This window comes from Terrapene carolina, unplaced genomic scaffold (assembly GCF_002925995.2).
Source record: "Terrapene carolina triunguis isolate 2854851 unplaced genomic scaffold, T_m_triunguis-2.0 Scaffold714, whole genome shotgun sequence".
Lineage (NCBI taxonomy): Eukaryota > Metazoa > Chordata > Testudines > Emydidae > Terrapene > Terrapene triunguis.
In genome coordinates, this window is record NW_020665065.1 from 7,223,173 (window position 1) to 7,241,165 (window position 17,993).

A 17,993-nucleotide genomic window follows, 5' to 3' on the forward strand; every position below is an offset into this window, starting at 1 on the left:
TGCCCTCCTTTGGAATTTCTAAGGAGGACGCTGGAGTGACTCAAATGTAGGAGCTACAGGATATACTCCCCTAAAGCGGTGTTCTCTAGAACCAGAGGACCGCCACTCTGCTCCAAAGCACCGCTCTCAGACCTGGAGCAGTAGGACCAAAGCTATTCCAAAGCATGGGATAGCTTCCGTGGTACTGCTACGTGGCTTCTGAGAAAGGATTACATTTTTATGACAGGTAAAAAGCTCTGTAGATGCCAACCACCCCAGCAGTATCTACACTTGATAGATTCCCAATCAGCACCTATGAAAGGAGATTTCTGAAGATGGCAAATGTCTCTCTCTGCTTGCTTATTAGCATAGGCTTTGGTCCATGACAAATTGTACTAACGGCAGGGGAACACTGAGCATGGTGATTAGACAGAAAAGAAAAAAAAACCCAACCCAGCTCTGTTGAAATACAAAGGGAAGGCACAATCCTGATTTGTCCAGTGACTGCTCTGCTTTCTGTACCTGTCTGTTTCCAGTTACAAAGCACAAGACACATTTTTCTGCAGCTACCACAACCTCTCTTTTACCAGCTCTTGCTCGGTTTAACCCCAAAGTCCTTTTTTTTCTTCCTAAATTCCAGCATTCTTTGGTTTCCCGCTGTTCCAACTATTAATGCAAGGCCAGTGCCACGTGTGTCCCTATCCCACAGGTTATTCCTACAAGGAGCCAGAGCAATTTGCAGAAGAGAAGCAGGTGGAGGGGCTGCGAATGGGCCGGGCACCAAAATCTGGTCTACATTTTCCACCCCGGCTGCCTAATCTGTTATGCTCCTAGATCCATATTTAGGCACATACATAGAGCAGCTTGATTTTTATTTCAATGGGAACGGTAGGTGCTCAGCTGCTGCACCTTCATTAGTCGTTTTACTGGAGTCAAAGGGGCTGCTCACCTGAAGAGGAGGACTATTTGAAAGCAAGGGAGGGCTAGATCTGGCCCAATATTCCCGTGTAACTGTAAATCGCTCTCAGTCAGGAAATGACAGGTACTATATGAAGCGAGTTGATTATTTACTATTCGCTTTACTATCAGGTTTCCAGGCCTGGCAACCGTAACCCCGTGAAATGCCTTCAGTGTGGCTATACTTCACAGCCCAGCCTGCCAGCCTCAAAACCTGACCCGCTGTTACTTTTGGTTTGTTATGAAGATTTTGGTCTGTGTCCGTTTCAATCCGCCCAGGAACCAGCCGCCCTGCTCTGTTTCCAGGCCGCCAGCAGGGGACTAGCGACCTTGTCCGGTTCACTCCCGGAGCTCCGCGGGCCGGGTTCGCGGATCGCGTTTCCACGCCGCCTCGGAAGCCAGGACTGGCGCGTCACAGGATTGCAGAGAAACGCGGCGCTGGGTTTAGGGAGAGCCGGGGGCCCGCTGTGAGATCACCGGGGCAGCCGCGCGGTGCGGGGTTAGTTTGGCCTTTGGAACAGCCCTGCCTGTAACCCGGCGCGGGGGTCCCTTTAACTCAGCCGGGGGAGGAGGCAGCACCGAGCAGGCTGGGAAGCGGATTCACTCCCCCTCCCCATCCAGAGCAACTGGCAGAAGCGGGTGGCTGCAGCAGCGGGAGGAGGGGGCGGCTCCGAACGCAGCCCAGCCAGCCGGCGGCGTGCGGGGCTCTTCCAGCGGCGCTCGCCTCTGGCCTCTCCGGCGAGCTCAGGGGCATGGCCCGCCTCCGCGTTGCCCCGCTCGCCCCCTCTCCTCGCCCGCGGGCCGCAGCGGCGCCGGGCAGCGGGGCTGCCGGCCGGGCTGGGCAGCGCGTGCATTTCTCCCGTTGAGCAGCTAGAGAGCGGTGCAGGGAATGACATCCCCGGTGCACTAGCCAGGAGCGGAGCTCTCCCTTCCTGTTTGCCGCCGCGCCGGACTGGGGCTGGTGAAACCCAGCGAGTGACTGGCAGCTCCGACCGGGGCTGGATCTCCCCCCCCCCCCCGGCCCCCCCCCCCCCCCCCCCTTCCCCCCGGAAGCTCCCCCCCCCCCCCTCTCCCATGGCGGAGACTAAAATCATCTACCACATCGACGAGGAGGAGACCCCCTACCTGGTGAAGCTGCCCGTCCCCCCGGAGAAAGTCACTTTGACAGATTTTAAAAATGTCCTCAGCAACCGGCCTGTGCACAGCTACAAATTCTTTTTCAAGTCCATGGACCAGGATTTCGGGTGAGTGTCTGTGAGAGTGTGTATACCCCCCCCCGTCTCCTAGCACTGTGTATGATAGGCACTCCCTAAAATGGGGGCAGGGGGGGCGAATATTTGTGTCTCCCCCCCCCCCGCTGTCAGCTGCGATGGGCTTTAAACCCCTCCCGGGAGCGGCGCAGCCGAGCGCACCTGTTCCCCGCGCCGGGGGGCGCGGGTCGGGGGGGGGGAAAGGGTCCGAGGAGCGTTTGTTTGATATGGGGGGGGGGAATGGAGCAAACGCCCCCAAGGGCTGGGAGATGGGGGGCGGCGAGAGCAGCCCCCCAGCAGCTGTGGCGGGGGGGGGGCTGGGATCGCGCTGGGGGGGGGGTGGGCCCCTTTACATGAGGGGAGGGGGCGCGGGGCTGCCTGTGGGGGGGGGGCTGTTGCCCTTCAAGGGCTGCCCGGGGAGGGGACTGGGGCAGCGCTAGAGCCAGCGGGGCTTGTGCCCCCCAGCGAGGCTGGGTAGCGCTGGCGGGGGGTGTCCCCCTGAGCCGTGTCACCCCCGCGGGCCGGGGGATCCTGGCACCGCGGCGCCGGCTTCGCGCTAGGCCCGGGCAGCCGCCGCCGCTGCAGGGACCGGGGGAGGCAGCTACTAACATGGCGGCCCGGGCTGGGGAGGCGGCGGGGGCGCTCCGGGGCAGCCCCCTTCAAGCCCCCCCCAGCACCGCCCGGGGGGGGGGGGGGGGGGGGGGGGGGCAGCCCCCCCCCCCCGCGCCAATTACCTATGGGGAGGGCTTGGGGGCAGCTTCCCCTTCCCTCCCCCAGGGACACTCACCCAAGGACTAGGCATAAGGGGCCTGGCCCTGCCCCATGGCTGTGCCCCAGCAGGGGGACAGGGCATCTCCCAATGCCAAGGTCTGGGGCAATTCCCGCCCCAGTACACAGGCACAAGAGGGCAAGGGAGGGTCCTTATTCCCCTACCCAAGTCAGACCCACAGGGAGACTGGTTCATGGCCCTTCCCACATGCAGGTATCTGCCTCTGGTAGACTGGGCCAAAAGCCTTTCTCCTCCTCCAGGCGGCTGCTCCTCGGAAGCCAGGCTGCCTCCCGGACATCTCCCCCGGGGAAATGGGAGAAATTCCATTCCAAGCGAATCACTGAGCATCTCCGTCCGCTCTCCCGTAACCCTGTCCTGTCTCCTTACACATCTGCTCTGGATAGTCTTCAGGACACCCCAGTAATATAGCATAAAGGATATGACCAAGAATATGCTAACGGACGTATTCAAAGGGACTTCCACTCTTGCAAGTGTGGAAGCACCTTTGCACACACCCATCAGGTAGCTGTTTCCTCTCGGAAGTGATTGTTTTCACCCCGCGGAACGTATAAAAGCTGATGAAGACGAGGGGCCAGATTTTCAAAAGTCCTCAGCCTCCACTATTAAGGCCAGATTTCCAGTGGGATTTGTGGGTGATGGACACACTTCTGGCCCAGCTTTCCCTCGCAAATTGGGGGGTTTGTATACTTGAATTTGTTTGCATTCATATATTTAAAAAAAAAAAAAGTCCAATGCCCTTTGACAGTTTGTCATAAATCAGCTTTCAAAGTGTAATAATCCCTCTGTAATACACAGCTGCAGTTTTTGGTCTTGGATGTTTGTATCTGCATCTATCACTGGCAAGACATCTCTGCATTTTTAGATTGCTTTTGGAAGAGGATGGATGAAACATTTGTCAAAAAGTAACGTGATCTAATGCCTATAGCATCACAAACATAATAAGATATGAATATAGTGCCTGGTATCTAAAATGACTCTCTTGGTAATATTCATACCATCTTAAAATGATATTCTCTTTATTGCTTCTTGAAAGCTTGAACCCTGAAGCTTGTTTCTCCAATTGTTTCTCCATCAGCACTGGAACACGTTTCTATGCTGAAGGGTGTTTCTTATGTGGTAGATTGTTTATATTGGTTTGTTACTGAGCTGCTCATGCATTGATTTATTTATTTCCTAGAACTTGGAAACGTTTATTTTGAAAAAAGTACATAAAGAATTAATTTCAAAACAAACACATGGGGATGTGTGAAATGGTCCAGATGTTAGACCAGCCAGTTGGGCCTTCTGAAGTACTTGCTTTTTAATAGCACAGTTGAGTACAACTTAAAAATATGTATAGCATATTGGACAAGCATAAAATTTGCCTGTCCCTTAAACTTGCAGCACCCTTCATGTAGAAAAAGGTAATATTGTGGGATAGCCTTAAAATGCCAGCTCTTCGGGTGTGTGATCCAACCTCAGTAAAACCGGGCTGGATTCTGAGTTTGTTGGGACTGTAGGTAAAGTCACTCGTGTAGTGCTGTCCTTGCTCTTTGTCCAGGTGAAGGATAGTAGTTAACAAGAAAATCCTGTGCAGGATTCTTGTTTGTTTCAGTTCCCTTACTGACTGGATTTTCATCTCTAGCCGATCCACTTGCCTGCTTGTGAAAATGGAGTTGGCTTAAGAGTAGGGAGTTGCAAATGTACAGTCGGATTTTGGATCCGTCAAATTAGTGTCCCTTTAGTAAACAATATTCTCCAATACAAATATACAAAACAATTGATACTTTGTAAAAGTGACGTGTGTGTGTGTGTGTGTGGGGGGGGAGAATGGCTGCAGTTAAGTTGTCTGTGCTGCCAGTGAAGTGTGGAATCTCTGCTTGGTGATACCAGGGGAAGCTTGCATCATACAGTGGCAAATATGAGGGTGTTTGGTTGAAGCCGTTGTCTTAGAGAGTGTCTTAGTGATCTTGTAATATGGAACTGGAATGGTTTTGCTTTTCCAAGTAGCAAAGCTACAAGTTTGTGAATGGGATTGACAGACATTAATACCACCAGTTTAAATTATAAGGTGATAACATGAAGCAAGATATGTTTAGCAAACTCAAAGCTAAAGGTCATACTTGGTCTCTAACTGCTGCTGCCTTGTGAATGTGGTACATAGGATAAAATTTAATTCCATTGCCGCTCACGTGCGGTACCTGGCACTCCACCTTTTGAAGTGCCTATGTGCAGACGTGTGCTGAAAAATTGGCAGTTCCAAGGTTTCCACTATATTCCGCGTCAGGAACCAGCGGCAAAAGAAAAGCCAGACCCAGCGTGTGAGCTAGAGGATCTTAAAATTTTCTGAGGGGGGGGGGCTCTCCAAAATATATAAAAAAGGATGTTCTGCTGCACTCTTCCCTGAAATTAAATAAGAACCTTTTGATCTCTGTGAGGGTCACAACACAAAATGTTAACAGTTTGGATTGCTGCATTTATTGGCTCAGTAGCAGCAGTCAGCTGGCAAAGTGCTTGATCCTAAAGGACAGAGCATCCACAACTCCTGTTGACGCCCGCTGCATCTGGGGCCGACGTTGTCTTTCCTAGACTGTCCATTCATGCATCAGCGCTAGTTTTGTTGCAAGATGGGGCTCTCTAAAAGCTGAAGTTGTTTGAAGGTAAATGTCAAAGTTTTTGTGCTTAAACCCCTGTTGAAGTTCCTAAATAATATATAACAAGATATGACCTCACTCCTTGGCTCTTTGAGGGTAGAAGGGTCTGCCAGCATGTATCTGACTGCAAGATTTGGGCCTGTGTGTCAATTTAAATGGCATTTACTTCTCTCTCCTAAGCTTCAGCTCACAATGAATTTCTATGGCCAAGTTGAAAACCAACATAAAATCAGATCTCTAATGGAAGAGCTGATGCAACATTTAACAGTGCTAACACCACCACAATCACTTGTCTTTTTTTTCCTTCTGTGACCACTGGATTTAATCAATTCTGGCGTACTGTGAACCTCTAGTGATGCCCCTTTCACCTCCTTTCTTGATGTAAAATGTCATCATCTTATAGCAGGGCTCATTTCTCCAACCACCGATGGCTTCTCTGCATCAAGTTCATCGTGCAGTTGGTGACTGGGGCAGTCATTGGGGTTTCCTCATGGGGAGGGGGTATGTATATATGTGTGTGTGTGTGTGTGTATATATATAATTCTTTAAGCAAGTAGTTACCGTATTTCAGGATCCAGTTCAAAACTGTCTACCTTGTAATGTCACTACCTGGATTTGCTCCATCCGAAACTACAGACCTTCTCTCTACCAAATGTAGAGGTGCCATGTCCCTTAGACTCCCGGACCCAGTGAGCCCATTTCTGGTCCGAGGGATAGCATGGATGTGTAAACTATATATGTTGGTCGACGGGGTTCAATCTAAAGCCCTGATCCTGCAAACATTGATGCACGCTCTTAACTATATGCATGTGTGTAGTCCCGCTGACTTCAATGGGACTGCTCATATGATTGTCAGCTCATGGCCAACGTCAGTAAATCCTAGGTGTCGTGGGACTGAAAGGTGTAAGTTACTCCAATGTAGTCTCTCCTCTGACTTTGTTCCTGTCCCCAGTCCATTAGCACCAGCCTCCTCTTTATCCCCCCCCCCCCCTCAGCAGAGTTGGTGCAAGAGCCTTCTGTGCAGCTCCTATCATCTGGAACAGCTTTTCTCTGTTCCTCCACTTTATCTCCTCCTCCCCATCCCCGGCTTTCAAATCTCACATGAAAACAAGTTTGTTTCTCCTTTGTGTGTACCTCTGTTTCTCTCTCCTGCTGTGATTATTCCACGCTCTAGCTGTGGTGGGGAACTTCGTAAAGCATTTCAGGATACAGTCTGAATGAATGGCTAAAGACTAACGCTGTGTTGTGTTGTAGATGCACTGGAGTAGGAAGCTATTGGCGCAGTAAGGGTAGTGTCTGCTCCTGTTTAGGGCTAGTGTCTCTCATAAGCCAATATGCGATCCATCAGCCTTGTCTACTGGTCCTACTAAACTTTTATGGCTTCCTTTATAAACACAATTACATATGAAAAGCAGAGGGAATTGGAGAACCAATTTGCGTTTTGGCTGTCAGGACAAAGTATTAACAGTAAATATGGGTTTGTGTTTTTATAATCTTGTATCCTGAAGGGTGCATTTTTTTTCAATAGCAAACAGGGAACTATATCTACAATTTCCACTAACAATCACAAGAATTGTCTGATTTCCTCTGAACATCCCTGAAAATGTTCCCTGGGGAATTTTTTTTTCTTTTCTGTTCTGTAAGAGGTACTTAGATTTCATTTAAAACTGAAATGTTCCTGTCATTTGGAGTTCTCTCGCGCTAGACTTCTGTTCTTGGCATTGCTGCTCAGTGGCCGTGCAGAGCTATAATTTGGCAAGTTGACGGCTTGGCAGGGCAGTTTATAAATCCCAATATGGAGTGAAAAGTAGTTCTGGTGTTAGGAAGGCAAATGTTTTTGTGCAGAAGTGGAGCCTTCTTCCGAAGCCAGCGCTCAGGAACTGACTCTGCAATATTGCACATGTTGTTGTAATTATGGCCCAGCCTTTCCTGGATCCTGAAATAATGTAATAAATGTTCCGAAATAATGTATACATGGAATTGTTTCCAACCAGGAATGACCAGGGTTATTTAGGGCAGAGAGAAGTGGTGTTAGAACAGGGGCCTTGTTACACAGTCTGTTTCATGTATCTATGCTGAGTGTTTGGCCAGCCTTCAGCATGCTGGTCGGAAAACATGGCAGAGGAGGTCCTAGGGATCTTTCTGATTTAGTTAGGGCTTAATTTACTAATGCACAAAGTACTTAATGTTACAGCCTCAGCCAGCTATGGCAGTGTAAACCGTCGTGATGCACAGGTATGAGACAGAAAAACTTAACATCACTTGAAGTCTGCTTATATCAGGCTCATAATAAATGTTGTGTCTCCTCCTCCATCTCCCATGCCTGCTGACCTCTGCACCCACTGGTGGGGGCATGGATTTGTCTATACTTTGAAGGTACAGTACTTTCCTGCTACCTTCATATCTATAGCTCACGATAATATATGAATGCAAATATTGCCTTATAGCTGCAAGACATCTTAGAGCTTCTATTTTCTAATGTAAGATTGCTGACAACTTCCACTCCCTTTGAAGTCAGTGGGAGGTGAGGGTGGTCAGGACACTGCAGGGTCAGGCTTTGAGTCTCTAAAAAAAACTGCTCCTCATGGCCCATGTCTGTTAGCTGAAGAGCAGCGTCACCTGGTTTGGTGTTTTACAGTAACTGATTTCCTCCCCCCCGCCCGCCTCTCATAGTAAGTGACAATAGGTTATTTCCTATCCATTGGAATAGTGTTGACTCTGAGGTTATGCCCATGCGTCCTTGCAGTCCTTTGTCTAATGCAGCTTCACTGGTTTCTTTTTGCAATTACTAATTTGAATAAACACACTACATTAGAGATTTTTTTGGAATTTTTAATTTAGTCAAATGGAACCACTTTTTTTTTTTTTAATTTAAACTCTGATGGTTGCACAGATCTTACAGCTCAGAATCTAGCTTATTCACATGGAGTGTCCATAATATCGGATGAGCACATATATTTCCAACTCATCTCCTTTGTAAGGAAAAGCTCTGGAAAAAACCTAGTAATTTATTACACTGTAGGACACTGTCCAATAATGTGTGGTTTAGAGCTGGAAACTATGAAAGCAATAAACTCAAAGATAAAGCAATTAATTACAGGACGGCATGTAACGTTATCATCCTAAGATAAATGTATGGTAACACATGTTGGGATTTAATTTTATCCAGCCCCTTACTAGCTAGCACAGGACACAGCAAGACAGGATTGTTGCTGGCAAGAGAGATACAGAGGAAGAACTATTCAATCTACAATGCGTAACCTGGGCCACATCCGAAGGTTTATATTGATGAATGTGCCCCGTACTCCAGGGTGTCTGCCCTGTTGTTCATTTCCTAGCCGTTTAACCAATATGTCAGTAGGGTTGGAACAGCTGATTGTCTTCCTGTCCCCTAATGGTGGTACTGAGGGACATACCTTTTCTGTCAAGGACCTGCTGCTCTGGAATCCTCTCGCCCAATGTACAAGAAACCAGAATCTATTCTGCCATTCTTCTGGGAGAGATTCAGGATCTGCAGAATCAAGAAGTGATGTTCTATTTATTATATGTTCTTGGGGAGGATGTAAAGAGAGGATTGATTTCTGGATCCCCTTTGGTATCTCTGTATTGAAAGATGTTGCTATCAGTTTTGTGTAAGATCTTCACTTACATGATCTTTCTGGTGCATGAGCCTATATCAGGGAGGAGTTATGGTTTTCTTTGTACTGCGCCTTTTAGAGGGGAGCAGTCTTGCTGGTTGTATACTGTGGGGGAGATGTGTAGAGCGAGACAATTCATGGTGGAAGATCTTCCAGCATGAGGGGTTCACTCTGCATATGCTCCTGTGGAGACTTTCTCTGGGGTGTGTCTTTGCTTTCCCTGACTCTAATGCAAGTCATCTAGTCTGAGAAATGGATCTATGTGGAGATACAAAACAACTTTGTTAGGTGCTGAAAGTCTTTTGAGCTCATAAATACGTTTCTAGTCCATAATTCTTCTAAAAATGAGGGGATAAAAGCTTTGAAAAGTAGGTCCTCTCCCTGCTAGAAAAGGAATGTGTCATCATTTAAAAAAAAGACAGTTCCGCCCCCATGTAGTAGTAAAAAACTTATGCCATTTTCCATTCTAGTCACAGAGAATTCTGCATATACACCTCTACCTCGATATAATGCCACCCAATATAACACGAATTTGGATATAACGCGGTAAAGCAGTGCTCCGGGGGAGGAGGGGGGGCAGGGCTGTGCACTCCGGTGGATCAAAGCGAGTTCAATGTAACGCGGTTTCACCTATAACGCGGTAAGATTTTTTTTTTGGCTTCTGAGCACAGCGTTATATCGAGGTAGAGGTGTACCACATTAACAGGAAACACTAGAGCTGGTTAGAAAACTTCTGAGAACAAGAAACTGAACAAAATATAGAAACAAAAGATGTGTTTAAAAAGTTTTTGATGTGTCTTGCTCATAAATACTCCAGGGGAAAAAATGTCAGTTCAATGGCACTTGGTGTCTGGGCTGCAAAAGAAACATTAACATGCATCCATATTTTGGCGAAATGTATGACCAGATGTAAGGGACCAGGGTGAAGGCGGCACAGCCTGGCCTAGCATTCGTGGCTGGACTGCTGCCTACAAGGACAGTCACAAGGTGATAGTCAGCGAGCCGGGCTCAGAGTAATTGCTAGGCAAGAGTCAGGGTCAGAGTCAGGCAGGAGTCGGAGACTGGAGATCAGAAAGTGAGGTGAGGCCTGGAGTCGCAGCAAGCTCGAAGTCTGGGTGGTGGCCGGGACAACTTCCTGGCATACCCTCCAGAGTTAAATAGTGAGCATAGGCCAATCAGAAAACCGCAGCGTGCTGTAACTCTGGACCCATTGGGTGGTACTTCCTGTGGCGCATATTCTCCACAGTGCTCTGTGTGCCCTCTGCTTGGTGGCAATGTGGGGAACGTCAGCTGTCCCAGGCTCTGCAGACCTGGTTCTGGTCCCGCAGACCCTTCCCCAAGGTGAGTTAACTGTGGCGTTGTGACCACTTTGAATATGAGTAACTACATTCTCTGCTGCAGCAGTCGACTCACCGCAGTGAAGACAGCGCGGTGAGTAGGTCTAAGTACATCAACTTCAGCTAAGTTATTCATATAGCTGAAGTTCTGTAACTTAGATCGATTTCCACTCCCAGTGTAGACCAGGCCTAAGACAGAAAATATAAAAATGCCACTATATAAATCCATGGTACGCCCACACCTTGAATACTGTGTGCAGTTCTGGTTGCCCCATCTCAAAAAAGGTATATTCGAATTGGAAAAGGTCCAGAGACAAGCAGCAAAAATGATTAGGGGTGTGGAACAGCTTCCATACGAGGAGAGATTAAAAAAGACTGGGACTGTTCAGCTTGGAAAAGAGATGACTGATATCTATAAAATCATGACTGGTGTGGTGAGGGTGAATAGGGAAGTGTTATTTACCCCTTCACATAACACATGGACCAGGGGTCACCCAATGAAATGAATAGGCAGCAGATTTAAAACAAACACAAGGAAGTACTTCTTCACACAATGCACAGTCAACCTGTGGAGCCCACTTCCAGGCGATGTCGTGAAGGGCAAAAGTAAACTGGGTTCAAAGAAGAATGAGAAGTTTATAGAGGATAGGTCGATCAATAGCTATTAGCTATCAATAGCTTTGACTGCCAGAAACTGGGACCGGATGACAGAGGATGGATCATTTGATAATTGTCCTCTTCTGTTCACTCCCTCTGAAGCATCTGGCATTGGCCTTTGTTGGAAGACAAGATACTGGGCTAGATGGACCATTGGTCTGACCCAGTATGGCCGTTCTTATACAAATTAGACGGCCTCTCTCTCGTAAATTCCTAAAAAATAAATTCCAGTGCAAATATCTCTTTCAAGTGGTACGTGCGTTTGAACAGACGGTGCAACAAATTAGTTCCTTTTAAAGTTTTTCCCTGCCCCAGGTTCTTTTAGGCCTTATCTGCCTATCTCTGCTTGCTCGGACTATTATGTAATGGGTTCTTTTGGCCTACAGACATCAAAGTTGTCTTAAGGTCACGCTCAGCTGTTCCACATGATGTAAACAAACATGGCTGCTCAAGGAAATAAATGCATGACCCGTGACAGGGCTATGACAAGGTTTTATAGCCCTTCTCTGTTGTTGCTCACGTAACTAGCATTGCAGGGAGGGCCCAGAGTCTGAAGAACATAGGTAGCAGCAACTTTGCTTACTCAGGGCTTGAGCCAAAGCCCAGTGCAATCAATTAGTCTTTCCATTGATTTCAGTGGGCTTTGAGTCAGCAGTTCCTTAGCTATCTAGTTCATGTTTTGAATTTGCAGTTTGTTGTGAGCAGGGCCAGCTCCAGGGTTTTTGCCGCCCCAAGCGGCCCCCCCCCAAAAAAAGCCGCTATCGGTGGCAGCTCCACTGCGCCGCTTTCTTCTTCGGCGGCAATTTGGCGGCAGGTCTTTCCCTCCGAGAGGGACAGGGAGCCTCCGCTGAATTGCCGCCGAAGAGCCCGACGTGCCGCCCCAAGCACCTGCTTGCTCAGCTGGTGCCTGAAGCCGGCCCTGGTTGTGAGTACCAACGGGAACAGATGTTTTTTTTAAAGTCAGATCTGCCAATATTTCAATGAGCGTCACCCACAAAAATGTAGGTAAAACAGGTGGCTGAGTAGCATCATGAGAAGGGATAAATTTATCAGCGGCAGAGAAATCTTCCAAAGCCTCCCTTCGATTTGGTGCTGGGATTTTAACTAGTTACTGCACTCAATGGTAGCTAATAAGACTTCTGTGATTTAGGATGGTGTCTCGACTGCAGTGATTCTCAACCTTTATGGGCCACTCTATAGGTCTGCCTGATGGGGGCCTTGACTGGTTCCATGGGGCAGCCACTTGCTCCTATTCTCCTGAGTGTGCTCCAGCCTGAAATGGAGCTTGGTCTGCTCCAGGCCCTCATGCAAGAAGTTGGCAGCTGTCCCAATCCATGGTGAGTTGGAGAGCAATCAAAACTGAGGGCCACGTGCTGTTCTCAGTCAAACCAGTGTCACTGTGGAGTAACGGAATCACTTAGAGCAGAATTTGGGCCTGAATATCTGGGCCAGGCAGCAGTTGGGTCCAGGTGGGAGTTTTCAGCCTTAAGGCAGGGAGGGGAAGCTAGGTTAAAAGTCACACAAAGCCTGAAGTACTGATGCCTGGGACTTGAGCTCCAGAGTCAAAGCTTGTTCTGCCACTGACTTCCTATGTGACCTTGGGCAACTCACTTAAGTCCCAGTTCAGCAAGGCATTTAAACACACGTCTGTGTAAAAAGTTAGACATGTGACTAAGTGCTTTGCTGAATTGCTAGGTGTGTGCTGTGCTTAGAGCCTTGTTTGCTGTTTATAAAATGAGGGCAGTCGAACTTCCCTTCTCCAGCTTTGTCTGTCTCATCTGTTTAGATGTTGAGCTTCTAGGAGCAAGGACAGTCTCTGATTTTTTTGCGCAGAGCCTGCATAAGTGGGACCTTCAATTTTGGCTGGGGGCAGTAGGTATTATTGTCCTGCAAATGCTAAATCATAAAGGTATATGTACCAATCCCTAGCACATAACGGCCAAAGCCTATGCGCTTGTAACCATACTAGCATACATGTATTTTGCCAGATTCATTCTGATGCTTCTCTATAGTGCAAGTCACATCTTATTTTAAAGGTCCAGCTGTAGTATAATCAAATACTTAAAACAGCCATTGTTCTAGTGGCAATAACCTGGATCCCAAGGACAGCCCTGCTCTGAGGGCGGAGTGTTATATTTATTAAACACTAGTGCTAGGAAGGGATACAATAGGTTTGGCCCACTTCCTGTGGCTAGTAATCTGCTGTGAGACAAGCTAGAAAAACAATGTCGTTACTATTCCTGGAACTAAACCTCCCCCACAATGTGGCCTGGTCTACACTACGAGTTTAGGTCGACTTTAGCAGCGTTAAATCGACTTAAGCCTGGACACGTTTACACTACGAAGCCCTTTCTGTCGACTTAAAGGGCCCTTTAAACCGGTTTCCTAACACCACCTCGACAAGGGGATTAGTGATAAAATCGACCTTAGGGGGTCGGAATTGGGCTAGTGTGGACGGAATTCGACATTACTGGCCTCCGGGAGCTATCCCACAGTGCTTCATTGTGACCGCTCTGGACAGCACTCTCATCTCAGATGCACTGGCCAGGTAGACAGGAAAAGCCCCGCGAACGTTTGAATTTCATTTCCTGTTTGCTCAGCGTGGAGAGCACAGGTGACCATGCAGAGCCCATCAGCACAGGTAACCATGATGGAGTCCCAGTCCCAGTCCCAGGATCGCAGAAGAGCTCCAGCCTGGACCGAACGGGAGGTACAGGATCTGATCGCCATCTGGGGAGATGAAGCAGTGCTCGCCGAACTCCGAAACAGTAAAAGAAACGGCAAAACATTAGAAAAGATCTCCAAGGCCATGAAGGACAGAGGCCATAACAGGGACGCGCGGCAGTGCCGCGTGAAAATTAAGGAGCTAAGGCAAGCCTACCACAAAGTCAGAGACGCAAACGGAAGGTCCGGGGCAGAGCCGCAAACATGCCGCTACTACGCGGAGCTGCATGCCATTCTAGGGGGTGCAGCCACCACTAGCCCAAGCGTGTTCTATGAGTCCCTCTCTGGAAACGGGGAAGCGGGTTCGGCGGACGAGGAAGATGAGGATGGAGAGAACATAGATAGCTCACAGCAGCAAGGAAGCGGAGAAACCAGTTACCCCAACAGCCAGGATATGTTTGTCACCCTGGACCTGGAAACAGTAACCCCCGAACTGACCCAAGACCCTGAGGGCACACAGGGGACCTCTGGTGAGTGTACCTTTGTAAATATTACACATGGTTTAAAAACAAGCGTGTTTAATGATTAATGATTAATTTGCCCTGGCAATCGCGGCCAGTACAGCTACTGGAAAAGTCTGTTAACGTGTATGGGGATGGAGCGGAAATCCTCCAGGGACATCTCTAGAAAGCTCTCCTTCATGTACTCCCAAAGCCTTTGCAAAAGGTTTCTGGGGAGGGCTGCCTTATCCCGTCCGCCATGGTAGGACACTTTACCACGCCAGGCCAGTAGCACGTAGTCTGGAATCATTGCATAACAAAGCATGGCAGCGTATGGTCCCGGTGTTTGCTGGCATGCAGACAACATCCATTCCTTATCACTCTTTGTTATCCTCAGGAGAGTGATATCATTCACGGTCACCTGGTTAAAATGGGGCAATTTTATTAAGGGGACATTCAGAGGTGCCCCTTCCTGGTCTGCTGAACAGAAATATTCCCCGCTGTTAACCACGCGGTGGGGGGGACGGTTGAAGTGACCATCCCAGAGAATTGGGTGTGAGGGGGAGGGGAGTTAGTTGGGTTTGTGCTGCATGTTAAACCTGAAATCGCAGCCCCTCCTTTTACATTGCAAACCCATTTTAAATGGCACGGGTGCTTGGTATGGGAAATGAGGGCAGAACTGTTTGAAACCATCCCCACATGTTAAGAAGGTTAAAAAAGCCCAAAGACTATATGTCTTACCATGGCTGCCTGCAAGCTGAAATCTGTGTCCTGGCACTGCGTGAGTGATCTCTCACACCAAACCAGGAGACTCTCAATATAAGAGGAAAAATGCGACCTTGTAACGAAAGCACATGTGCTGTGTGATGTTGTGAACAGCAAAATCTAACGTGAAAGAGTCTACCCATTGTTCTCTAAAATGTATCTTTTTTAACAACCTCTCCCTTCTCCACCAGCTGCAAATCTTACTCCTTCGCAGAGGCTAGTGAATATTCGAAGAAGGAAGCGAAGGACGCGTGACGAAATGTTTACTGAACTTCAGACTGCCTCCCACGCTGACAGAGCACAGCTGAATGCGTGGAGGCAGTCAATGACTGATTTTAAAAAAGCCCAATATGAGCGAGAGGAGAGGTGGCGTGCTGAAGAGGAGAAGTTGCGTGCTGAAACGCGGGCTGAAGAGGAGAGGTGGCGTCAACTTGTAATCAGAAAGCAAGAGTCGATGCTCCGGCTGCTGGAGCATCAAAGTGATATGCTCCTGCGTATGGTTGAGCTGCAGGAAAGGCAGCAGGAGCAGAGACCGCCGCTACAGCCCCTCTGTAACCAGCAGCCATCCTCCCCAAGTCCCATTGCCTCCTCACCCAGACGCCCAAGAACACGGTGGGGGGGCCTTCGGCCACCCACTCACTCCACCCTAGATGATTTCCATAGCAATAAGTTTTAAAGTTTTAAATTGGAGTGTGTCCTTTTCCTTCCCTCCTCCCCCACCCATCCCGGGCTACCTTTCAAATTATCCCCCTAGTTGTGTGCTGAATTAATAAAGAATGCATGAATGTGAAGCAACAATGACTTTATTGCCTCTGCAAGTGGTGCTCGAAGGGGGGAGGGTAGTAGGGGAGGGTGGGGTGGTTGGTTTGCAGGGAAGTAGAGTTAACAGGGTGGTGGGGGAGGGGCAGAGGGTTCATCAAGGAGCAACAAACAGAAGTTTCACTCCGTAGCCTGGCCAGTCACAAAACTGGTTTTCAACGCTTCTCTGATGCGCACCGCGCCCTGCTGTGCTCCTCTAACCGCCCTGGTGTCTGGTTGCGCGTAATCAGCGGCCAGGCGATTTGCCTCTACCTCCCACCCCGCCATAAATGTCTCCCCCTTACTTTCACATATATTGTGGAGCGCACAGCAAGTAGCAATAACAATGGGGAGATTCTTTTCGTTAAGGTCTGAGCGAGTCAGTAAGCTGCGCCAGCGCGCTTTTAAACGGCCAAATGCACATTCCACCACCATTCGGCACTTGCTCAGCCTGTAGTTGAACAGGTCCTGACTGCTGTCCAGGCTGCCTGTGTATGGCTTCATGAGCCATGGCATTAAGGGGTAGGCTGGGTCCCCAAGGATCACGATAGGCATTTCAACATCCCCAACTGTTATTTTCTGGTCTGGGAAGAAAGTCCCTTCCTCCAGCTTTCGAAACAGAAGAGACTGCCTGAAGACGCGAGCATCATGTACTCTTCCCGGCCAGCCCACGTTGATGTCGGTGAAACGTCCCTTGTGATCCACCAGGGCTTGCAGCAGCATTGAAAAGTACCCCTTGCGGTTTATGTAGTCGGTGGCTTGGTGCGCCGGTGCCAAGATAGGGATATGGGTTCCGTCTATCGCCCCACCACAGTTTGGGAATCCCATTGCAGCAAAGCCATCCACTATGGTCTGCACGTTTCCCAGAGTCACTACCCTTGATATCACCAGGTCTCTCATTGCCCTGGCAACTTGGATCACAGCAGCCCCCACAGTAGATTTGCCCACTCCAAATTGATTCCCGACTGACCGGTAGCTGTCTGGCGTTGCAAGCTTCCACAGGGCTATCGCCACTCGCTTCTCCACTGTGAGGGCTGCTCTCATCCTGGTATTCTGGCGCTTCAGGGCAGGGGAAAGCAAGTCACAAAGTTCCATGAAAGTGCCCTTACGCATGCGAAAGTTTCGCAGCCACTGGGCATCGTCCCAGACCTGCAACACGATGCGGTCCCACCACTCTGTGCTTGTTTCCCGGGCCCAGAATCGGCGGTCCACGGCATGAACCTGCCCCAGTAACACCAAGATTTCCACATTGCTGGGGCCTGTGCCTTGTGAGAGGTCCATGTCAATTTCCTCATCACTATCGTCGCCGCGCTGCAATCGCCTCCTCCTCAGCTGGTCCTGGTTTGGCTTTGGCATGTCCAGGAGGCTCTGCATGTTTTCCAGGACAATGCGCGTGGTGTTCATAGTGCTCAGAATTGCCGCGGTGATCTGAGCGGGCTCCATGATCCCAGTGCTGGCTATGGCGTCTGGTCTGAAAAAAAGCGCGAAAGTAGTATCTGACGGACCAGGGGAAGAAGGGAGGGAGGGAGAGAGGGAGGGAGGGGCGAGTGACACCGCGTACAGGTACAGGGAATTAAAATCAAGAAAGGTGGGTTTGCATCAGGGAGAAACACAAACAACTGTCACACAGAATGCCCCCCCCCCCCAAAGATTGAACTCAAAAGCCTGGGTTTAGCAGGAGGGAGGGGGGAAGCAAATGAATGGAGAATAAATCTATTTTTTACATCTTAAGACGACGGTGCAGCATGACTGATAGCCCTTGGCATTTTCTGGGTGCTTGGCAGCAAATACTGGGCGCTTGGCAGTAAGCCTTCAGGTATATTGCACGATCTGATGCCCACTGCAGTATGACAACGATGGATACCAGTCGTAATATACTATCTTCTGCCCAAAAGGCAAGGGGTTGCTGCTGTGTAGCAATGTTGCCCCATCCTGCGAATAATACATCTGATAACCATCATCATCAAGGCAAGGGGGCTGGTGCAATGCAGCCCCACGGCTGCCAGCCCCATGTCTGCCAGCACC

The 17,993-nt window shown here is 49.1% G+C and overlaps 1 protein-coding gene across 2 annotated transcripts in view; it reads left to right on the plus strand.

Moving 5' to 3' along the window:
- The first annotated feature begins 1,999 nt into the window (after positions 1 to 1,999).
- The window catches only part of DVL1 (dishevelled segment polarity protein 1), a 178,170-nt gene continuing 162,176 nt past the window's right edge, over positions 2,000 to 17,993 (plus strand). For both annotated transcript variants that reach the window (XM_026660049.2, XM_026660050.2), the window contains exon 1: positions 2,000 to 2,180. In XM_026660049.2, the coding sequence (XP_026515834.1) occupies positions 2,011 to 2,180 (170 nt within the window). In that variant the 5' untranslated portion in view covers positions 2,000 to 2,010. The remainder of the gene's footprint in view (positions 2,181 to 17,993) is intronic.